This window comes from Bufo bufo, chromosome 5 (genome assembly GCF_905171765.1).
Source record: "Bufo bufo chromosome 5, aBufBuf1.1, whole genome shotgun sequence".
In the NCBI taxonomy this organism is placed as follows: Eukaryota; Metazoa; Chordata; class Amphibia; order Anura; family Bufonidae; genus Bufo; species Bufo bufo.
The window spans coordinates 233,663,534-233,688,920 of record NC_053393.1 but is presented as its reverse complement, the minus strand read 5'-3'; the positions used below and the strand labels follow the sequence as shown (position 1 = coordinate 233,688,920).

At 43.7% G+C, this 25,387-nt stretch overlaps 1 protein-coding gene across 1 annotated transcript in view; it reads left to right on the top strand.

The window, feature by feature from the left end:
• Window positions 1–25,387, top strand: part of VPS41 (VPS41 subunit of HOPS complex) — a 321,046-nt gene that overhangs the window by 232,236 nt on the left and 63,423 nt on the right. The window contains exon 19 of the mRNA XM_040432167.1: window positions 8,746–8,873. Coding sequence (XP_040288101.1) covers window positions 8,746–8,873 — 128 coding nt within the window. The remainder of the gene's footprint in view (window positions 1–8,745; window positions 8,874–25,387) is intronic.

Sequence of the window (25,387 nt, the reverse complement as noted above, 5' to 3'; positions counted from 1 at the left end):
GATCCGGAATTAATGCCCATTGAAAGGCATTAATCCGGATCCGGCCTTAACCTTACGTCGTTTCGGCGCATTACCGGATCCGACGTTTAGCTTTTTCTGAATGGTTACCATGGCTGCCGGGACGCTAAAGTCCTGGTTGCCATGGTAAAGTGTAGTGGGGAGCGGGGGAGCAGTATACTTACCGTCCGTGCGGCTCCCGGGGCTCTTCAGAGTGACGTCAGGGCGCCCCACTCGCACGGATGACGTGTCGCATGGATCACGTCATCCATGCGCATGGGGCGCTCTGACGTCATTCTGGAGCGCCCCGGGAGCCGCACGGACGGTAAGTGTACTGCTCCCCCGCTCCCCGCTACTACTATGGCAACCAGGACTTTAATAGCGTCCTGGCAGCCATAGTAACACTGAACGCATTTTGAAGACGGATCCGTCTTCAAATGCTTTCAGTTCACTTGCGGTGTTACGGATCTGGCGGGCACTTCCGGCAAATGGAGTGCACGACGGATCCGGACAACGCAAGTGTGAAAGAGCCCTTAGACAGTGGTATTATGTTTCTCTTTGTTTCTCTTACAGCCATGCTCGGATAGTAACAGCATTTTGGTCTTTAACAGAAGTGTCCTTCTCTGCTAGAATATTAAGAGTTGGTGGTTATATGTTTTAGGGAATAATAATAATAGATTATCCTAAGGATGTGCTATAAATAGCCAGATTGGAATATTCTGATGTAAAAAATGGATTAGAGCTGCAAAGCCAGACATGGCCCATGGACAATAGTGGTGCTGTTTATTAGAGAAAGCAGTCACTATTTTTGAATCTCTTACAACCCTTTGAATTGTGCATAAAAAGCTGTGAACATATTTTTGGGTAAATAACAGTATTAAAGATCTGATCAGTGGGAGTCCGACACCCAGGACCCCGAGGATCAACTAGTTTGAGAAGGCACCGGCGCTCACAGTAGCGCCGTGGCCTTCTTTTAGCTTTTCCTAAGCCAGTGATGGACATGTTCATCGGTCACGTGGCCTAGGCACCGCTCAGCCCCATAGAACTGAATGGGGCTGAGCTGTGATACCAGGCACAGCGGCTATACAATGTACAGAGCTCTGGTGCCTTCCCAATTAGCCAATTGGCGGGGGTCCTGGGTGTCAGACCCCTACCGATCAGATACTGATAACCTATCCAGAGGATAACTCATTAGTATTAAAGTCTTGGAAAACCCTTTCAACAAAACCTCTGTATAAGGCTTCATGCACACCACCATGTCTGTATTTCAGTCTAAAATATAGATACCTTCTATCTGCGTTCCTCATTTTTCTCACTCCCATCATCAGAAAGGACTATTCTTGTCCTCATTATGGACCAGAATAGGACATGATGTAGGATGTATGGTTGTGTGCATGAGGCCTAAGATGGATGCAGGCTGTCCTGCTGTGCTAAAGTGGGAGTGAAACTAATTCTCCGATTTTCACGCCTCTGAGCACTTGAACTGCGACAGAGGGAGGAGATAGATAATACTTTACTTTATGAAACCAGTATATGTTATGCCTGTACATTTTGCAGCCCAGCTAAACGAGTGAAAAACCTCCTTGTAGGGGGTTAACTAGCAGAGTCAGGGCTAAGCAGACCTGTAAATCACCTCACTGTTAGGAGAAGCCTGGACTCTGCTTCTCAGTAGAGAATCACTTCCATGTTCATATACCATTAAGAAGAGCAGAAGGGTCCTGTGATGGCAGGACTGCTCCTGTACAGAAAGTCTCCTGCGCAGTCGGCCCTCCCAAATGTAAAAAGGGAAGTGTTACTGGGGCCAGCTCTCACCCTGGAGAGTCAGCTCCAAACAGTAAATGGCTCTGTAAAGGAAGTTGTAATTTTTTGAAAGGGGTTGGCCACTCTCTGCATAGTTGTGACTAATGTGTATATAAGATGACTATATGGCACTTTATAATATAATCTTTGTTGAAATTCTGCTCCATTTTCTATATTTCATAAGTTATGCCCCATCGTTTGCCAAAGTCTTTTGTGCTGTCTGTACAGAAGTCCTGTCCATTAGATGGCTACTGATGGAGGGTCATGTGACCAGGCAAATCACCTCCATGTGATGTCTCCTCCATTCAAACACACTGCACCTGCAGTACCCTCCCAAGAAAACAAATGCAGATGGTAGGTATGGTGTATTTAAATTGATGAGACATCACATGGAGGTGATTTGCCTGGTCACATGACCCTTCATCAGCAGCCATTTAATGAACAGGATCTCTGTGTGGACAGCACAAAAGACTTAGCAAAAAATGGGGCATACCTTTATGAAATATAGAAAATAATGCAAGACTATATTAGTAAGTACTGTATAATCATCTTACAGACACATTGGTCACCGGTAACCAGAAAGTGGCCAACCCCTTTAATTAAGTATTTCAGAAAATACTTACACTCACCTAAAGAATTATTAGGAACACCTGTTCTATTTCTCATTAATGCAATTATCTAGTCAACCAATCACATGGCAGTTGCTTCAATGCATTTAGGGGGGTGCTCCTGGTCAAGACAATCTCCTGAACTCCAAACTGAATGTCAGAATGGGAAAGAAAGGTGATTTAAGTAATTTTGAGCGTGGCATGGTTGTTGGTGCCAGACGGGCCGGTCTGAGTATTTCACAATCTGCTCAGTTACTGGGATTTTCACGCACAACCATTTCTAGGGTTTACAAAGAATGGTGTGAAAAGGGAAAAACATCCAGTATGCGGCAGTCCTGTGGGCAAAAATGCCTTGTGGATGCTAGAGGTCAGAGGAGAATGGGCAGATTGATTCAAGCTGATAGAAGAGCAACGTTGACTGAAATAACCCCTCGTTACAACCGAGGTATGCAGCAAAGCATTTGTGAAGTCACAACACGCACAACCTTGAGGCGGATGGGATACAACAGCAGAAGACCCCACCGGGTACCACTCATCTCCACTACAAATAGGAAAAAGAGGCTACAATTTGCACGAGCTCACCAAAATTGGACTGTTAAAGACTGGAAAAATGTTGCCTGGTCTGATGAGTCTCGATTTCTGTTGAGTCATTCAAATGGTAGAGTCCGAATTTGGCGTAAACAGAATGAGAACATGTATTCATCCTCTGATGGCTACTTCCAGCAGGATAATGCACCATGTCACAAAGCTCGAAACATTTCAAATTGGTTTCTTGAACATGACAATGAGTTCACTGTACTAAAATGGCCCCCACAGTCACCAGATCTCAACCCATCAGAGCATCTTTGGGATGTGATGGAACGGGAGCTTCGTGCCCTGGATGTGCATCCCTCAAATCTCCATCAACTGCAAGATGCTATCCTATCAATATGGGCCAACATTTCTAAAGAATGCTATATATATATATATATATATATATATTGGACTTCTGTCACTTTTTGAGGTTTTACGAAGTGATAGGTTCTTTTCAAAGAATGCCTCCAAATGCAGCTGAGTTTCTCCTGAAGTGACTGTACAGTCCACATCCTCTGAATCATTTTATGGATGCATTCTTTGTATTCCGATGACACTGGTACAGTGAACAGCTCCCGATCCATTTTCCTAATGTTATGAGGTTATTTTTTTTATGTCTGTGTCTGTAGAGACAAGGATTATGTGAAGTTTGCCCAATCTGTCCTTCATCCGAAAAATAATAAGATTTCCTGTACTGCAAGCCTCACGTTGGAAGTCAGTCTTTTTGATATATATTTTGTTCTTAACCTGTGGAACTCAGTAGGTGGTATAGTTATTATATTGCAAGTTATTTCCTAGTGGATTAAAAACCAGTGGGGTTCGCTTTCAGCTAGTTATAGGACCTTTGACAATTGACATCACCACTGCGATTATGTTTGCAGCTTTACCTACAATACAGAGTGATTCCAATCACATAGGCGACTGTACAGCAGAATTCTCTAGCGTTTAGGATTATATCTTTACTGGACGATTTATATTTTACTGTATTATATTTTATTTTGGTGTTATCCTTGCAAGGCATACAGTGCCAATTAGGAGTTTTGTTTTCTTCCTTTACAATGTCAAACTTTAGAAAATAGAACGTCCTCTGTTTGTGCAACCAAAATTACAGCAAATTTACAGTCCTAGAAGTGTTGTAATTATTTAAAATCTCCAGCAGCTCAGAACAGGGCTAATAATTGCTGAAGCGTATATTGTTCAAATTGTCCACAGTGGCACTCAACCCTGAACATCAGCTGAACTCTGATGTAAAGCAATCCATCCCTTGGCTTTTGGGCTGTGGTCTAGTTTTTCTCTAGAGTCCACCGATTGGCAGTCTGAAGGAAAAGTGTGTTTCTTACTCGAATTAGACTGCATTCAGACAACGTTTTAGCTCTGCACTTGGCTTTCCGTCAGGGGTATACATCTGAATAATGAAAAAATGGTATTCAAATGTAACTGCAATGGAGTTCATATTCATCTATGGGCTCTACTTGATCTGCTTTTCTATCCATCGAAAAAGCCAGAATGGAATGGAAAACAGCTCGGATGGAGTCCAATGATGAATCCTGGAACTCGATTTGAACCATATATGGCTTAAATAAGTGTTTATGAGCTTCAGGAGATTGCAGATAAGGGATTCACATAAGTCGTCAGATAACAGGATTCACTGTAAACACAGCACTTTACTGCTCTGCAGATATGCAGATTCACCGTCAAACTGGGAAAGTGCCTGAAATTTTTGAATAAAAGCCAAATGAAAAAAATAATTTTAGCCCAAAATAAATTGAATACAATAATTAAAAAAATTCCCCTGAAGGTGTCCGTAGCCATTAACCTCCCTCCCTCCTCCTCAGCAAGTGACTATTTTTAGTTACAGATCAAGTTTGCTGCATTTTTAGCTGCTGTATAATGTAGGGTTTCCTCCCCTGGTCCTCTACAGACAGGTTCTGTTGTGGGCAACCCTTATTATCCTCTGGTGGAAAGGTTTCTCTCTAAGGCCCCTTTCACACGGGCGAGTATTCCGCGCGGATGCGATGCGTGAGGTGAACGCATTGCACCCGCACTGAATACCGACCTATTCATTTCTATGGGGCTGTTCACATGAGCGGTAATTTTCACGCATCACTTGTGCGTTGCGTGAAAATTGCAGCATGCTCTATATTCTGCGTTTTTCACGCAACGCAGGCCCCATAGAAGTGAATGGGGTTGCGTGAAAATCGCAAGCATCCGCAAGCAAGTGCGGATGCGGTGCGATTTTCACGCATGGTTGCTAGGTGACAGTCTATTCACTGTACTATTTTCCCTTATAACATGGTTATAAGGGAAAATAATAGCATTCTGAATACAGAATGCATAGTACAATATCACTGGAGGGGTTAAAAAAAATAAAAAAATTAACTCACCTTCTCCTCTTGTTCGCGTAGTTCCCGGTCTCTTCTTTACTTCTTTAATGATGAACTACCGGCTAGGACCTGTGGTGACGTCAGATCACATGCTCCAATCACATGGTCCATCACCACGGTGATGGACCATGTGATTGGAGCATGTGATCTGACGTCACCAAAGGTCCTTTAGCCCACAGCTCATCATTAAAGAAGTAAAGAAGAGACCGGGAACTACGCGAACAAGAGAAGGAGGTGAGTTAATTTTTTTATTTTTTTTTAACCCTCAATTGATCACCTACTAAGCATTCTGTATTCAGAATGCTATTATTTTCCCTTATAACCATGTTATAAGGGAAAATAATAACATCTACACAACACCTAACCCAAGCCCGAACTTCTGTGAAGAAGTTCGGGTTTGGTACCAAACATGCGTGATTTTTCTCACGCGAGTGCAAAACGCATTACAATGTTTTGCACTCACGCGGAAAAATCGCGGGTGTTCCCGCAACGCACCCGCACATTTTCCCGCAACGCCCGTGTGAAAGAGGCCTAACTGTAGGTTTCTTTTGCCATCTGCCATCGAAAGGACTCTCCGGGTTAATGCGCCAGCAAGCAAATAAAATTTAACTTTCCCTAAAGGGGTTTTTAGAAACTTTTTTGTTTGAAGGGACAGAAAATGTAAAAGTAAAGAAGAAGTATTATTCACTTCCACTGATCCCCTGCTGCTGTGCTGACTTCTTTGGTTTCTGCTGCTGTCCACTTCCTGGTCCCGACTTGACATATTGGATATGCCAGAAAAGGCCCACTCGGACAATCACTGGTCTTAGAGGTGATCCAACTGAGCCATTTATTGGAGAGCAGTGGGGACTGGAACAGAATTTAATTAGTGGAGGTGAATAATGCTTCTTTTATATTTTTGACCTCATTCATACAAATGGTATTTAGCATTTTTTTTTTTTTATGCCATGTAATACTATTAATTAGTTTTCTACAATAGTCTCTTTTAAAGGAATATGTTTTTTTTTTGTTTACACACAGAGGCTGAATACCTTTCGTAATCTTATAATTTGACTGCATTTATTTTACAGAATATTAGAGCAGTAGAAAGAAATTGTAGTAGAAAAATGTATGCTGTTGTCTTTAGCACCCTAAACTTTTCCTAAGCTTCTACATTATACTAAGCCCTCTGCTGTGGGTATAGGAATAGGCCAACTTGGGTTTATCAGCTCTGAATGCAAACATGTAGGCTTTTATTATGCACAGATCTTAAAAATGGTGGAGAATTACATCAAAATATGTATAACTAGAAGAAGGACCCGGCTTTGCACAGGTATATTTCATCTATTTCATTTAATGTTTGTGTGTGTCGTTAAAAGATATCGACAGTATCCCCCTTAACAGTGACCTCCACAGCGCCCTGCCCCTTTAATGCTAGGGCTACACAACGACATGTGTCGTGCGACATTTTGCAAAAAATCCATCTGCAGCTGTCGTGTCGCAGCATGTCACATGTCGCAGTGTGACACCATAGACTATCATTATAAATATTGTTGTGCGACATCAATGTCGTGCGACACATGTAGCAGTGTAGTTGTCCCCTATGTGTTGTGCGACTTATTGTAGTCGTGTAGCCCTAGCCTAAAGCTGACCTACAGTAGTGAAGAAAAATGGCTGGGTTGTTATGGAAACCTGAAGTAAAACTGTGTGTAGACTAAGGGCCTGCGAGCTTCTATTGGCTGATAAGAGGCATGTGAGCTTGCGTATGGCACTTGGGATATGAACAAAAAGGCTTGTATTGGCCAATGCAGGTCATATTTTGGGAATATCTCAGGAACGGTACGTCCTAGAAAGCTGTGACCCCCCCACAAGATTTCTTTCGAGGTAGCAAGGGAAGTGTATACTAAGTTTCGTTGAAATCGATGGTTGCGTTTTTGAGTTATCGCGGAACATACATACGTCCTTCTTTTTATATATATATAGAACACAAAAAAGAGAAAACCAGCAGCACAAGACCAAAAAGCAAGAGTGCAAAAAATCCTCAAAGCCGCAGGCTCAAACGGCTATCCATGAATATAAATAACAAAAAATGAGGCAGCACTCCAGACGTTAGGTGAAAAAGAAAGTGGATCCTTTATTCCCCTCTGCAACGTTTCAACCGCTCAATGCGGTCTTTATCAAGCATGGTTACAAGTGTCATACAGGGGTATATATACCCAGAATGCAAAGTGATAATACAAGTGAAAATTATTCAATTACATCAATAAAAGACATAAAAACAGCTAAGAAATATCAACAAAAATCAACAAATTGTATGGCACTGATCTTATCTAGATCATTATGGTGCTGATATACAGTGTACCACGTTCACTCAGATTTCTAGCCAGAATCACAGCGATCAGATATGTCTATTCTATTTACCTTTGCAGTAGACATTATTGCTTTAATTTTCTTTATAACTAAATTGTGCCCAGTGTCTCTCCTGTTCTCGATTCTTTGTTCCGGCAGCGTCTGTCCTCCCTTGGCTGGGACATGTCTTACGTGCGGGGGTGTGCGGTTGGTTACTGGGGCAACGACGCCAGTTAGCTGACGTTGTTGGCCCTCTGACGTCTGTTGCTCCCCCTCCGTAATGACGTTGTCCAGCGCCGCCCATTGACGAGTTCTGTGGGAGTTGCTCTGGTCACGTGGTTGGTCAGGTGACCCATCCCGTGACCGGAGTGACGTCTCCTTGCTTGTTATGGGTGGCGTTGCTAGGTTTCAGGACATGCGCTGTTGGTTCTGGAGGACGCGGATTTTGGCGCCGCTAGTCGTCTACCGCTGTGTGAGTTTTCTTTGTTTTATATCATGATTATGATTATATACGTTTTGCACATGTGGTGTATCACTGGCACAATTAGCCTTATTTACCATATTTAGGCTATAGCACTGTTATGATCATGTATAAGATTGATTCACAACACATGCACATGTATGTTATCACTGCTATGTCGCTTTATTATTGTGACATTTGTTGATATTTCTTAGCTGTTTTTATGTCTTTTATTGATGTAATTGAATAATTTTCACTTGTATTATCACTTTGCATTCTGGGTATATATACCCCTGTATGACACTTGTAACCATGCTTGATAAAGACCGCATTGAGCGGTTGAAACGTTGCAGAGGGGAATAAAGGATCCACTTTCTTTTTCACCTAACGTCTGGAGTGCTGCCTCATTTTTTGTTATTTATATATATATATATATATATATATATATATATTACATTTTTACAATAGTACTATTAAACATACCGTAATTTACCTGAGAGAAAATGACCCCTCTAAGAAATGTGTTTCAGAATCTCACAGGTTCCTCACCAACCACAAGTCGTAGTAATATGGTTTTCCTTTTTCGTTTCACCAGGGATTCTCAACCCTAATCCGAGAGTGGCCTGGAGACCTGTACAATAACAAAACTATAGTCAAGGCTTTAAAGACTCATCTAAACCGTGACCCAAGTAACCGAACGCTCCTGAAGGCTCTGGCAGAACTGTAAGTGAACGCCTCATAGTTACATTTTACTTTCTGTGTGCCTTTCTACATAAATAATGTTTTTATTACATGTTACATGTGAATTCCCTGTACAGCTCAGAAATAGAAGGTTACAATATTTGGTCTGTTTCTCTTTTCATATTGCTTGTTTTTTCATTCTTGTCAATTTTCATTTCTGTTATACAATACCATTTGACCTAATACACAAGCTGGTAAATAAAGATAACACTTAAATGGTCAACAAACTTTGCATAAATCAATAGTTCAGTTGAATATCAGAAACTTTGTGATATTTCTCTTCCCATCCACTCCTGAACTAATATTCTTTGCTAACTCTGTCTTGAGAGACAAGATGGTTGTCTGCTCACTGAAGGATCAAATTACAGACTATGAAGAGAAGAATGAGCAGCCAGAAGGAGAACGAGGCATTTTTATATTTATTGACCTGTACTATCAAATTATGCCAGGTTTGTTGAATCAACGTTGACCATTTAAATATGGTTTGGTTTTGATCCTATCTCATTGACTAGAAATTTAGAAAAATATTTTCTGCAAGTCCCCTGTTTAAAAGAATAAAATGAATAAGTATATAACTACCTAACTGTATCCCTGACTTCTACATTGGATCAGAAGGTATCTCTTGATATTGAGGTTGAAGAGTAGGTGTTACCTCATCATTATTCCTCCTGACAGCAGAATAGTTCAACAAGCTGCAGTCTGCAGGAGCATGGAGTGCCAACACAGAGTTGTCACCCTGAGGACCTGTTTGCCTGTTGCTAGGCTACTGCTTAAATATGATCAGTCACTGCTTAGCAATTAACAGTGCTTTAAAAAGTATTCAAATGGGTTCTACAGGACTAGAACATTGATGGTCTATAACCAGTGTCAGATAGAATGGGGGTCTGACCCCTACTGACAACTGTATAAAGGGGCCATGTCCTCTTCATTGTTTACATGGGAAGTCTGTAATTTAAGTAGGGGCTGTGCCTGGTTTTACAGCTCAGTGCCATTCACTTGAATGGGATTGAGCTGCTGCAAGGTGTAATAATAGAAATAGATACTATGAAAGGTGCAGAGCTTCCCTGGTAAACAATAAAGGGAGTATGAAGCGTGCAGGAATGCTGCAGCTGATCAATGGGGGTGCAGGGATTGGGACCACCACCGATCTAATATTGATGGCCGTCAGTTTTCGTGTCCCAAAAAACCCCTTTGAGCGGAGTCTGACTGACAAATCAGAGGATCTTCTGTTTGGCCCAGGAACCTGCTTAGTGGTAGGCTCTAAAGGTTATGCAGAAGACAACGCTGACTTAGGTACTAGTCACTTGCCTCTGGGGTCTATGTTCTGACTTGATTCTCAAGTACCTATTATACTTTATGGATTATGTGTCCTGTGTGTGCAACAATAATTATACTATGTTACTAATGCAATAATAGGCACATAGATGAAGATTTATCAGAACTGGTGTATAGGAAAACTGGCCTAGTTGCCCCTTAGCAACCAATCAGATTCCACCTTTCAGTTTTCAGAACTCCTTAGGAAAATGAAAGGTGGAATGTGATTGGTTGCTATGGGCAACTAAGCCAGTTTTCCTTTACACCAAATTTGATGAATCTCGCTCATATTCTTTATGGATTTATGGTGGCTCTAAAAAATACTCTAGTGGGTCCCAGAACTCCAGTCTGACACTTTATATATTTACCTATTATTTCTCGCCCATATTCATTGGGGGACACAGAAACCGTGGGTATAGCTATGTCCTCTAGGAGACGTTGACACTAGATAAAGCGGTTAGCTCCTCCCCTGGCAGCTGTACCCCCTCCAGCCTGAAGAGAGAGCTTCCGTTTTTTCTAGTGTCAATAGGAGGCAGGACCTCACTGCTCTGCAGGGATCCCCTGAAGATTTTTTATTTTAGTTAATTTTTTTCCTTCTTTTTCAGATGGGACAACAGTGGTCGCCTCGCCACCCTGTTCTCCCGGGGTCAAGTTGTGCCAGTGTCAGTCATCCGCACTGCTGCCTCCCCCACAGAAGACAAGGTGGACCAGGACAGCCTCGCTCCCCTGCATCCTGCCAGCCAAGGGGTCACCTAAGTCCGCCAAAGAGAAGGCCCTCCCGCCATACCAGACTCCTGCCTCTCCGGTGCCAGCTGCTGAGGAGGTGACCCTGCTGGAGGAGTTGACATTGAGGGCCCTCTTAGGGACGGTGAAGAGAAGAGGATGAGAGAGGTGAGTACACAGGACTAGGTAAGTATCCCTCCCTCCCTCTTGGTGACAATTATCCTAGGATTTGAGCACCAGGAAACAGGCACCAGCCTTATTATGGTGCACCAGGATTCCCTCTCACTTACCCCTAGGCCCAGCAGGCGCTGCTATCACAGGCACTAAGGGGTTGATAAGTCCAGGCAGGCGCTGCTACACTGCAGGAGGCCATGCGCAGGAACCAGTGATTCCCTTGTGGTCCGGGAACTTGGGTAAGATGTGAGCGCTGTCCTCTCAGCCCCAGACCGGTCCAACTCCGCAGCCACCAGATTCCTCTTTCAGGAGCGGGCACCTGTAGCGCAGCTCCGGAAGGGGTTAACACCAGGGTCAATGTCGGCCGCCGCAGCATTCCGGTCCGCGCGCTCCCTGTCCGGGGGGGGGGGGGGGGGGGGATCGGTGACACAAATTATATTTTCAGCGGCAGGAGAGCTCATTCGCTCTCACTCAGGTTCCTCTGCTCCCGGCCGACCGACAGCTTCGGTCCACCGTGCGCTAATGTATAGACCCGTCCGCCCCCGCTACAGACTGGGAACATGCACCGGCGGACACACAGGGAAGGGAGAGAAGGAGGCTCTCCCCTATCTGTTATCCGCTGGTGTTAGGACTCTTAGGGGGTTAATAACTTCCCTGATAGGAGTGGGGGGTGCGCTCTGGCGCAAATTCATACCGCCACCCCCCTCCCCCAGAGGCCGCTGGGCCCCGCTCTCTCCAGGACACCTTAACCCCTTCTGGCCAGCACCAGATCCTGAGGATTCTGTGTCAGTACAGGTGCCTCCAAGTTATAACAGTTAACCCTTTCCTGCCTCTCTACCCACTTCATGTTGGTCATCCAAGTTTAAAAAAAAAAAAAAAATTATAATAAAATATGCGCGTTTATACGGGCCCCCCTGAGCCTCATCACCGCAAGACCACCCGGTCTGTGTGGTACCAGGCTGGGCCCGTGTCCTATAGCGGACAAAGGAGGACAACCTCATAGTTCTTAATCCCCCTCCTGGGTCGTTGGTTGATAATCCTCCACCTGCGCAGATCCAGGGAGCACAGCTGAAGTATTCCCAATCCACCCTCTGGGCCGTGTGGTTGATAGTTCTCCACCTGCGCAGTCCAGTGACGGACCACTGGAGGATCCCAATCCGTCCTCCGGGGCCGTTTGGTTGATAATTCTTCAGCGCACTCCAGTACAGGACCTCTGGATTCCCAGTCTGTCCTCCGGGACTGTTTGTTTTATAATTCGCCTACAGCGCGATCCGGTGCAGAACCTCTATAATTCCCATTCCACCCTCCGGGGTCGTCTGGTTGATAAAATCCACCTGCGCCATCCAGCGCAGACCTTCTGGAAGTTCCCATTCCATCCTCCGGGGTTGTCTGGTTGATAATCCTCCACCTGCGTGATCCAATGGTGGACCTCTGGATCTTCCAAATCACCCTCCAGGGTCGTTTGGTGTATGAGCACCGCTTGCGCACTCCAATGGTGGAACTCCGGACTTCCCAATCTCCCTCCGGGGTCGTTTGGTTGATAAAGCTCCGCCTGCGCAATCCGGTAAGTGAACCTCTAGAATTTCCCATTCCCCCCCCGGGTAGTTTGGTTGATAACTCCCACCGGCGAGCCTGCGACTGCCATGGACAAGATTCTGAGAGTTAAGACTGCACACAACGGGCCAGAGCAGGATATTTTCCTCCTCGGTCACCTCCACACCCCCACCCTTCCTCCCTAGGGTCATGCTCAGTCGCACCCTGCTCTCCCTGGAGAGGTTTGGTCCGAAGGGGGGGGGGGGGGAATCAGTGGTTCGGTCCCGGCCGTGATTCCGGTGCGATCCGAGGTAGACAGCAGTACTTGTATGCATTACCCCCTTCCTTAGGCTGAGTATTTGCACTACTACTGGATGCAGTACTCCCTTGGATATTACCTCCCTCCATTGGGGTCTAACCGCACTAAAACTTTTCAGTTTCGGCAGTAGGCGTTTCCCCTTTTTTTGTAGGTGGCGGAACTGCATTCCCACTGGGGACAGTAATTACTGTACGCATTAGCCTCTTCCATAGGTGGCGCTATGGCATTATCCTTGGTTCAGTGTTTACTGTATGTCTTACCCCCTTACGTAGGTGGGGTATTGATATGGGACTCTCCATATGCCTTGCCCTTTCCGTAAGAGGCGTACTCTCTCTACTTGGATTCGGTTCCTGCTAGATGCATTACTGCACTGCCACCCTTCATGGTGGGTGGAGTACTTGCACTACCACTGAGTGCAGTGCTTGCCGCAAGCATTACCCCCTTTCATTGGTGGGATAATTGCAACATTGCCACTTCCACAAGTGATCCACTACCGTGGGGAATGAGTACACATCTTGAATGTTGCACTTCATCTGCGCCATGGCTATAGATGCCTTAGCTTCTTATACAAGTGGAGCGTAGCGAGTATCGATACACGCTGGTGCCCTGTGCTCTTCTTCTAATGGTATTTCGGTGCCGCCAGTGGATACTGTGGCTGTTTCCACGTTGTCTCCCTTTCCTTCGGTGCTGGTTTGGAGCATGAATATGACAACCTCTCTCCTCAGGGGGTTGTCCAGCGTCACTCATGTGTCCTAGTGTCCCCCATCTCCATGGTCCTCCATTGAACCAATATGTGTCTTCAACAATATGTAGTGCGTACACCATGGCACGTAACATTGTGTTTACGTTCCAGCAAGTCGAGTGTTACACTGACTCTATAGTCTCTATCCACCATTCCTGATGTGGGAAGTGGTTGTGCTGGCACTCTGGTTTAGCTTTGCAGCGTGTTCCCCTCCGCTGGTGCGGTTTTTACACTGGTACTAGCGTTCGCAGTCGCTGCAGTGGGGCATTCCCTCAGGTAGGGGTTCCACCCTGACGCTGGCTTGGCGGTTGTTCCTGTTCAACGCCCTTCCCAGGTGGAGTGTTTAAGGTTAGCTCTCCTTCCCTGAGGCAGTATGATGCCATGGCTTCTACCGGATTCCTCTAGTCTGCCCCTCAGTTTGTGCTGGCGGGGCATGCTGCGGCTCCTACGGTACGGGGGTACTGGAGTAGCCATTACATACTCTGGTTCCTCCTGCACGGCTCCTTGGTCAGGTGACGGATTCTTCTAACGCCGAATTCCGTGGTGTACGCTGCATGGCCTCCTTCTTAGGTGGAGTATGGCGCCGCCACTATCATCCGGTAGCTACTTCTGTGTAGTGCCTGTCTCGGATGGGGAATGGGTTTCGCCCTGCCCCCTTTTCCTTCAGTTTTTTCTTCTCTGGCTCAGGGTTCACGGTCACTCCGCAAACCTTGGTAGCCCCTACGTTACTACTTCCCCTCATCTGCGTTGATGCAGGGTATTGTTTCTGTGTTTTTTTCTTCCAGTCTTGTTCTGGACCGACTGTTGGGCTGTGACGTTTTCCATATTCTCCTTCTACAGGTGAATCCTACCCGTTGGTCCTGGGTGTACTACCCGTATCTACAACTACCTCTCGAGACTTGACTAATGACTTCCACGTCAGTCCGATGGTAGTCATGCCTTTTCACTGCACATTCCGTGGCTAGACTACGAGTCTTACCACGCCAGCCAGAGCGGGGGTGCTGTCACGACCCACCACCGTTGATGGAGTTTCGTTCCTGGAATGGAACACCCCTTCTATTCTTCCTCCTCAAGGCAGGAGTTCATCTCGCATCTTGGTCTGGTCTAATTTTTGGCCGAGCAGCGTTGCTACACCGTCAATACACAGTTGCTGACGGAACTCCTCACCGACAGTGATTCTCATATCGCCTCTACTTCTACCTATCCAATGTATTGATTTCTTGGCTTGCGGTTGGACACGCCTCATTCAGGCGCTTTTTTTTTCTTGGTAATTTATCAGCCAGCTTCTCAGTCTCCCCACAAGCCTCTTCGGCTCAGGGGATTTCGGTGGACCAATTACCATTTCCGTGGGGCGCTTCCCTTTAGCAGGGGTGGATACTGCGGTCCTGGATTTTTGGTGTGGCCCTTGGTTTCTTGATGGGTCAGGTTCGGCGCTTCTATCCCTTTCCAGCGTCCTCTGACCCACCTGGGGCCCATAATAACCTTCCTTCAGGGAATGGCACCTACGGTTCCTCCGTACTGTCCTCCTTTACCGCCTTGGGATCTGAACTTAGTCTCCTTGTGGGAGATGTCTCTCCGACTCCGGTCCTGGAATGTAGTTTTTTCTTGTGGCTATCACATACATCAGACGGGTGTCCGGGTTGGGGCGCTCTCTTGCAGAGACCCTTCCTGGTTCTTCACAGGGATAAAGCGGTTCTCCGGCCCGTTCATTCCTTCTCCCGACGGTGGTCTCTGATTCAATTTCAATGAAGAAATTGTCCTTCCATCACTGTGTCCCTCCCCTTCACACCCTATGGTAAGGGAGTTACACCATTTGGATGTTGTCAGGGCTCTGACGATTTATTTGCCAGCCTCCAGTTCCTTCCTGCGTATGGACTCCTCCTTTTGTCATCCCGGAGGGTCCTCGCAAGGCATTGGCGGCCTCCAGGGTGGCAATTACACGTCTGCAATTGCTGAAGCATACTGCACTCGGGGCAGGGTTCCGCCCTTTGGAGTCACGGTTCTCTCCACCAGAGCGGTGGGCGCTCTTGGGCTCGGAGGATTCAAGGTTTGGCTGCGCAGTTGTGCAAGGCGGCTACTGTCCTCCTTACGCACATTCAAAAAATTTTGCCAGCTGCATACTTATGCATCGGCGGGCGCTGCCTTGGGCCGCATGGTCTTGCAGGCGGCAGTTCTTAGTTGCCTGCTGGGGCGCTTGCTCCATGGGTCTGTGGTTTTCCCTCCCCGTGGACTGCTCTTGGACGTCCCACAGTTTCTGTGTCTCCCAATGAATATGGGTGAGAAAACAAGATTTTTGTAAAACTTAACAGTAAAATCTCTTTCTCGCTCTTCATTGGGGGGGACAGCACCCACCCAGTATTGTTGTTCGGCCACAGTTGTGGCTGTTGCTTGTTAGAACCTAGTTGGGTTCTTGGCATTGTTGGTGTTCCACGTTATTTCGTTGGTTTACTTGCTTCTCCTACTCCTTTTCACAAACTGAAGCTCTCTCTCCATGCTGGAGGGGGTATAGCTGCCAGGGGAGGAGCTAACAGCTTTATCTAGTGTCAACGCCTCCTAGAGGACATAGCTATACCCACGGTTTCTGTGTCCCCCAATGAAGAGCGAGAAAGAGATTTTACTGGTAAGTTTTACAAAAATCTTGTTTTTGATTCCCTAATAAATGATTTCAATGGGGAACTTATTTTTAGAAAACTTCTAGTCTGAAAATTTATTGGACATGGATTCATTTTATCAGCACTAGATATATTTGCATACAGAAGCTTTTATCTGAAGTGAATTGGCTTATAATAGTATATAATATAATAGCGACAATAGTGACCACAGCTGAATGAAATGCACGTACAGTTGCTGCATACATTGGAGTCCGGCAGTTTGGTTTCATTGTATGTTATTTATTCAAGAGTAGAAATCAATTTTGTGTAATGTAATAATGAAAGGCAATTATATAATGAATCCCCCTGGTGCTGAAAGTGTACTTTATAGAATTAAACCTAGGAAAATAAATAGTTCATAGATAGGGGGTTATATTTTAGAACTAGCTTTTCTACTTAAAAAAATTATTCAATGTGTAAGTTAAGAAATTTTTTTAGGTTTTTTCATTGTCAGGTGCCAAGAGCCACAATGTAGCCGTATGTTGTATTTTTCAGTGATGGCATTCTGTGGTACACTTGGTTTTGTTTAGTGTGGGTAATCAGAAAAAAAGCATCCATTTCTCCATGATCTTTTGGAATGTTTTTTACACCATTCATCATGAAATACTAAATAGGAATATTGTTTATTTCACTATTTTGCATCATATGTAGATTTTTATTTAATAGATTTTTTTTTATTTTAAAGCTTTTTTATTAAACTTTTTATTTTTTTTATAAATTTTTCATTTTATATGTATTTCCTTAGTCCCACCATAGTACTTTCAACACATCTCTATTGCTTAGTATTATTGCTTGTCAGTGTTTTTACTGCCAGGCAGACTTTTAGGCCCCTGAAAATCTTTTGGCATGGGGTAACTTAGTCACCCAACCTTTGCAATAGGGGGGTGGGTTTTAGCACTAGAAGCATTATTGGTATATGCAATGATTATGACATAAATTTCTGATCATTGTGGTCCAGCCATTTAAATTCCTACCAATGCACAGCACAAACTGACTGAAACGTCCTGCATAACGGAAACTGTCCGTATCCTTTATGCTGCCCATAGACTTCTATTATGACAGAATGCAAAGGCTTCTGTGGTGCATTCCATCTTAGAATTCCGTAACAGAATTCAGGCTAAACCCGAAACCGAACTTTAAAACATGAAGTTCGTTCATCCCTAATCACTAATGCCACATGTGAATTAAGGGGGTCATTTACTAATCTAAAATACGCCTGGTTCAGCTCATTCATTATTTTCTACGCCTGTTTTAAGTGTTGAAAATGTAAGACAGCTAGGAAGCTGTCTTACATTTAGACTGGAGCTGGATGTGCCGAAGTTATGGAGAGGCCTGCGCCTCTTCATAACTTTGGCAGATCCACTACCAGCTATAGGCGTTATTAAGACCGGCGTCTAAAACAATAAATGTGCCCCTAAGTTTTTGCATTTAAACTTTTTTTTTTTTTTTTTACTTTTGGTGATTTATGTTTTTCGTCTTTCTATGTCATTATATAAAATTCCTAAACTTGTTCAAAACTGACCACTCCAAGTCTAATATATCAAGACTTCCTTTTCTGTACAGATCACTGGTCAGCAATCATCACAGGCAAGATTACAATGACAAATATCATATATATATATATATATATATATATATATATATATATACATACACACACACACACAGTCAGGTCCATAAATATTGGGACATCGACACAATTGTAACATTTTTGGCTCCATACACCACCACAATGCATTTGAAATGAAACGAACAAGATGTGCTTTAACTGCAGACTGCCAGCTTTAATTTGAGGGTATTTACATCCAAATCAGGTGAACGGTGTAGGAATTAGAACAGTTTGCATATGTGCCTCCCACTTGTTAAGGGACCAAAAGTAATGGGACAATTGGCTTCTCAGCTGTTCCATGGCCAGGTGTGTGTTATTCCCTCATTATCCCAATTACAATGAGCAGATAAAAGGTCCAGAGTTCATTTCACAAGTGCTATTTGCATTTGGAATCTGTTGCTGTCAACTCTCAAGATGAGATTCAAAGAGCTGTCACTATCAATGAAGCAAGCCATCATTAGGCTGAAAAAACTAAACAAACCCATCAGAGAGATAGCAAAAACATTAGGTGTGGCCAAAACAACTGTTTGGAACATCCTTAAAAAAAAGGAACGCATCGGTGAGCTCAGCAACACCAAAAGACCTGGAAGACCACGGAAAACAACTGTGGTGGATGACGAATAATTATTTCCCTAGTGAATCAAACACCCTTAACAGTTGGCCAGATAAAGAACACTCTCCAGGAGGTGCAGATATAGCAACGTTAGCGATCCCTTTTTTTGCATAATGAAAGCAACAAATCGCGATACTAACCTGCAATTCATAACAAAGCCAGTAGATGGCAGCATTAACCAATCCTAATGAAACCACAGTAACTGTTTAAACTATATCTACCTCTTTTTAACACATTAAGTTGTATATTACAGGATTTTTTAAGCTTAATTTTGGAACAGTTACATATTATTTTCTTATTATAATATTATTTCAATTATTTCAAAACATTTTTTTATAACACACAACAAATTAACACACAGGCCACATGCCAAAAGCTGGGTATAATGCAAGCCAGCACCTATTCATAAAACAGGTAACCGGGATACCTTACAATGGCAGCCTGGTGCACTATTAGACATTAAAAACCATCTCTCATCTAACTGAGAGTCAGTAAGTCTCAATGTTGCCTGAGAGCTCTTGGATAGCTTGGGGGACCATGCACCTAAATCTTTATCATTAGGGTGACAAAATTATAATTTTTTTTATTTTTTATTTTTATTGCTAGCTAATTCTTCTCTAACTGCTTAGGAAGGCTGCATAAAAATTTACGGGTTTCTAATTGTTCTAATATATATTTAATAACCCATCTATACTGTTTTGTTATGTCAACTAATTTGCATAAATATGAAAGACATAGCACATGTCATTAGCCTACTTTCCACCATGGACAGCGCCATCTATTGGATACATAGTCTTATGTCCTACAGTCTGCAGAGTATTTTCATTTTCCTCATGGACAGCTCCATCTATTGGATACATAGTCTTATGTCCTACAGTCTGCAGAGTTATTATCATTTTCCTCATGGACAGCGCCATCTATTGGATACATAGTCTTATGTCCTACAGTCTGCAGAGTATTATCATTTTCCTCATGGACAGCGCCATCTATTGGACAGCTGAAACACTGTTTGCAATATCTTGGCCATATTTATGCAAATGAGCTTACTTGACAAAACATTATAGAAAGGTTATTTGAATTGACTTGTAGTTCGGACAATTAGAAAACAGAACATTTTTATGCAGCCCTCTTAAGCAGTGAAAGAGGAGTTATCTAGCGTAAAAAAATAAAAAAAATAATTACAATTGTTTTCACCCTAATGGTAACGACAGGTGCACAGGACTCCCTAGAAATCCGTAGGAAACAAATATTGAGACTTACTGGCACTCTCCTTTTGGATAGAGAACTAGTTTAAATTGTCTCAGGCTGCCACTGTGAGGTATGCTGATGGTACCTGTCTCACAGATAGGACATTGGCTTGCACGTATCTTGCTTATGGCATATAGCCTTCAGTTGAAAAAAGAACTGTGTTGTGTTTTGTCATTTTAGTAATAAGGATGAAGATAGTCACGGCACTCCAAAAGCTTCCTTAGTCAGTGTTCTTTATTCCACCAAAAGTACAGCAGCAACGTTTCGACAATAGTCTTTATCAAGCTACATAAAAGTTTACAAGTGACCCACACTACATTTTATAAGGGTATCAATTACTCAGTGGGTGTGTTCCAAACAACAAACCCGCCCCCTCTCAGGTATAAACAATCATATAATCCAATATACATAATAAAACATAAATTAACATCCACAGTGTCTAGTAATATAAGGCATACCAGGTGTTGATACGGAGGCTCCTAATCTTTAGCGTGTCCATGGTGTTCGGCGTCTTCCGCATACAACTGCGGCTGCGCGAGTATCCAGACGGGATTCACATACATCACATGGTCGACAGACCGGTCATGTGATCAATGACGTTCCTGTTGGTCATCTGACTAGTGACGCGCCTTAGCGTCTAATTGCTGTCATGGAAACCACAGGTCCTACACAGATAATCTATTGTCCCGTGTGGTACTCTTTATTTGATGCTATTTCTAATATGCGCAGCTAATGTACAGACGCCGATCACCCAGGGCTTAATGCCAGACAGATGATATCAATCGGAAAGATATAATTTCATCTATTTTATTTTATTTTATTTTGTTTTATTGAGCAACGACGTAGGAACCAATCACCGCAGGATACCCAAAATAGGCCCATATCAGAACTAAGGTTCAATACCTTACCTGACATGCGTAGAGCGGAGATGTGTAACCTCACATACGAGCACGTAGGAGGCCCTCTCATAGGGACCCGAGGCTGTTCAAACAATGCGGGCCTATCAACCACTCGCTTTCAAGGGGATAGGTTCAAAATAGCATTAAGGGTGAAATCCCGTATATTTTACGGTATAAAATGACCAAACCGATACTCCTCATGAGTAAATACCCAGGGGATATATCGGCATGTAATCTACAAGAATGATAGAGATTAAATTGGACTGGGAATACTAAGGCCATAACCATCGCCCCCCTCTGTCAAAGAGAGACCACAGATGTCCGCCTTTGCCTGGTCTGGGTCCAACCGCTAAGTAAAAGACCCCTACCAAGCCTATCCCCATTGTCTCCTGTTAATATAACATAATTTTATCATTCTTTGTATAAATATCACCCCATGCCACTGAACCTGAACAAAATCCACATATATAGAACAGCTCACCAGGTGCGTGATCAAGGAAGAAAATCCCGCTCGCCGCATATGAGGTCCACATCCGCCACGCATATCCAGTCAATGTAATCCGAACCATAACATACAATCAGTACAACAACTTAATAAACCTGCGGGATGGTTCCCAGGTCGCTGCTTCCAAAACACCTTAGTCCATCCTTTGCCCAAATCTCACATGGCAGCCTTATCTATAAGTGATAAATAGAAAAAGGAAAGAAGAAAATTAAATTGGTTAATGATCTCGATACAACATCGGGTACTTCCACTTAATAAATTCATGGAAATAGCGAACCGTTTTTCTATGGACATTATGTTATTAAATATGGAATTTTTACAGAAAGATACAGTAAAGATCAGTACAAGGATCCAGGAACACGAGGAGCAATTGAAATCAACCACTAGCGCTCAAGACTACGATAAATTTCTTGAACAAAGTAAAGGAGATCTACATAGATACCGCCTAAACATTGAAGATACTAAAAGACAAAAGTGGTCCAGAGATGAGGAGGATTATGCCAAAGGTAATATCTATAAAAGGACACAACTTGAGATAAATAAATTTAGGTCGCAGAAGACCCGCAGAGCTCAGAGGCCGAGGGGACGACGCACAGATGTAACGGATACGGATTCTTCCACGGAACGCGGCAATGGGAGTGATTTTTTAGGATTGGGACTGTCAAGGGACATAGGAGAAGACGGAGGGGAGGATGCAAACATCGCCACTACAGAAAAGATATCCAGGAATGTCCGGTCAACGCGGTCAGCCAAACCACCAGTGGGAACCAAGACTCCTGTATCACAACAGGGGAAGAGAGGTGTACAGAAGCAGACACCATGAATGGGACTCAATTGGTGGTAAATATTTCCTCTTATGATCTCACAGATGTGGAACTAAGAGTATTGAATAAGGGACTTTCTTTTTGCCCTACATCTATGGTTGACTGGTTTCAAAATGAGATTGATTTATTACATTTCTTTAGGCGAATTAAGTTGAGAGTTTTTTTCAATGGCCAGGCTCAGAGACCTAGGGATGGATTACCTCCAGAGGCCTCTGACGATATTGAATACAGTATCATAACCTTGACGGATCTGGGGTTACACATCAAGAGTGATTTTCAACCCCCGATATATCATAAAGCAATAGACACCTTTATGTCCTTGGTCCGGGCGGATGTCACCAGGTTGAGACAACAAAATGATGATGGGGTGAGATCCAACCTGACCAAGGAGGAAAAAGCTGCATTGACCTCCCTTAGTCGGCGAAAAGAGCTTACGATCAAAGCAGCCGACAAGGGAGGGGCAATCGTAGTGATGAATACCACTAAGTATGTTGCCGAAATAGAAAAACAACTACAAGACGTAGAAGTCTACAGACAAGTCAATGGGGATCCGAAATTCGGAGTAATAAAAAAGATAAAAATACTGGTAGATAATGCTTATGCCAATAATATCATTGATTCAAAACTCCATAGCTATCTAATACAGAAACATCCTGTTACACCCACCCTGTATATCTTGCCAAAGATACATTAGGACCTGTGTAATCCGCCTGGACGTCCCATAGTGGCGGGTATTGACTCGGTCTTTGCCCCTGCGGCTGTGTTCATCGACAAAATGTTGAGGACTTCCGCTACAGGGGCAAGGTCATATGTGAGGGACACTACTGAATTTCTCAATGGGGTCCAACAGCTAACATTTGGTGCGGGTGATAGACTGGTGTCTTTTGACGTCACCAGTCTATACACTTGCATCGAACATGAAAGGGGCTTGGAGGCAGTACAATGGGCGTTACGACACACTGACTATCCCGCAGAACTATGTGAATTTGTTAGTTCACTGTTGGAGATCCTATTGACATGTAATTATTTCAGTTTTGATGACAGATTCTATGTCCAAAATCGTGGGACCGCAATGGGGTCTAATATGGCCCCGACATATGCCAATATCTATATGACATATGTGGAGGAGTCGTCTATATACCCATCCACCCTTTTCCGATTTGTGTCCGGGTGGATGAGGTATATAGACGACATCTTCCTCATATGGACAGGGACGGACGCGGACCTTCAGGAGTTTCATGCCCATATCAATAACATCCATACGCAACTGAAATTCACTAGAGTGGACTCGTCACACTCTATACAATTTCTAGATACATTGGTTTATGTGACTGAGAAAGGTCTACAAACAGACATCTTTGTTAAACCAACGGATCGAAATAATATGTTGCGCTTTGACAGTGCCCATCCTAGAAACATGTTGAATTCTCTCCCATATAGCCAACTTCTTAGGGCAAGACGTATCATTTCAGAGGAAGATAATGTAGATAATAGATTGCAGGCAATGAGCTCAAAATTTACAGCTAGACAATATCCTAAAAAATTGGTCAAGAGACATCTTGACAAAGTCAGGCAACAGACGCGGACGCATCTATTGACCATGACCAAAACAAAAAATGAAAAAAAGAGATTACCTTTTGTGTCCACACATTCGGTTTTAAGCAAACAAATAGCGGGTACGCTTAAACGGAATTGGCAGATCCTGACACGCTCTTTCCCAGATATTGTTGAGTTTCAGACACCACCGCTCATGTCCTATAGGAGATCAAAAAATCTGGGGGATCAGTTGGTACACTCTTTTCTGCAGAGGCCCGATAAACCGCGCATCTCCAGAAAAGGCTGTTATCCTTGCCTCAGTTGCTGCAACTGTAATAATATGTTGAAGGGACAAACTTTTTTTCACTCACACACTGGAAGGAAATATGAGATAAAGGGTTTTTACACATGTTCCTCTGAGTATGTGATCTATACACTGCAATGCCCGTGTGGTCTCATCTATGTGGGTGAGACCACACAGGCATGCAAGCTGAGGATCAACCAGCACAGGTACTCCATCCGGAAATTGTTCACCAGGATGGAGAATATGTCAGAGAATTTGGAAGGTGAACTCCCGGTCCCGGAACATTTTTTTAGATGTAAACACAACGTTGCGCAACTGAGGTTCAGGATTATTGATGGCGTCCCCACACCGCAGAGAGGTGGTGATCGGGAACGACTATTAAAACGACTGGAACTCAGATGGATCTTTGAACTGGACACCATTGAGCCTAAGGGACTCAACCGGGAGTTCAGGGTGGGCTCCCTCTTTTGAGTCGCCATAGGGGATGTGAATAAGGGGTTTTTTTTATATATTAAGTGGAAGTACCCGATGTTGTATCGAGATCATTAACCAATTTAATTTTCTTCTTTCCTTTTTCTATTTATCACTTATAGATAAGGCTGCCATGTGAGATTTGGGCAAAGGATGGACTAAGGTGTTTTCCAAGCAGCGACCTGGGAACCATCCCGCAGGTTTATTAAGTTGTTGTACTGATTGTATGTTATGGTTCGGATTACATTGACTGGATATGCGTGGCGGATGTGGACCTCATATGCGGCGAGCGGGATTTTCTTCCTTGATCACGCACCTGGTGAGCTGTTCTATATATGTGGATTTTGTTCAGGTTCAGTGGCATGGGGTGATATTTATACAAAGAATGATAAAATTATGTTATATTAACAGGAGACAATGGGGATAGGCTTGGTAGGGGTCTTTTACTTAGCGGTTGGACCCAGACCAGGCAAAGGCGGACATCTGTGGTCTCTCTTTGACAGAGGGGGGGCGATGGTTATGGCCTTAGTATTCCCAGTCCAATTTAATCTCTATCATTCTTGTAGATTACATGCCGATATATCCCCTGGGTATTTACTCATGAGGAGTATCGGTTTGGTCATTTTATACCGTAAAATATACGGGATTTCACCCTTAATGCTATTTTGAACCTATCCCCTTGAAAGCGAGTGGTTGATAGGCCCGCATTGTTTGAACAGCCTCGGGTCCCTATGAGAGGGCCTCCTACGTGCTCGTATGTGAGGTTACACATCTCCGCTCTACGCATGTCAGGTAAGGTATTGAACCTTAGTTCTGATATGGGCCTATTTTGGGTATCCTGCGGTGATTGGTTCCTACGTCGTTGCTCAATAAAACAAAATAAAATAAAATAAAATAGATGAAATTATATCTTTCCGATTGATATCATCTGTCTGGCATTAAGCCCTGGGTGATCGGCGTCTGTACATTAGCTGCGCATATTAGAAATAGCATCAAATAAAGAGTACCACACGGGACAATAGATTATCTGT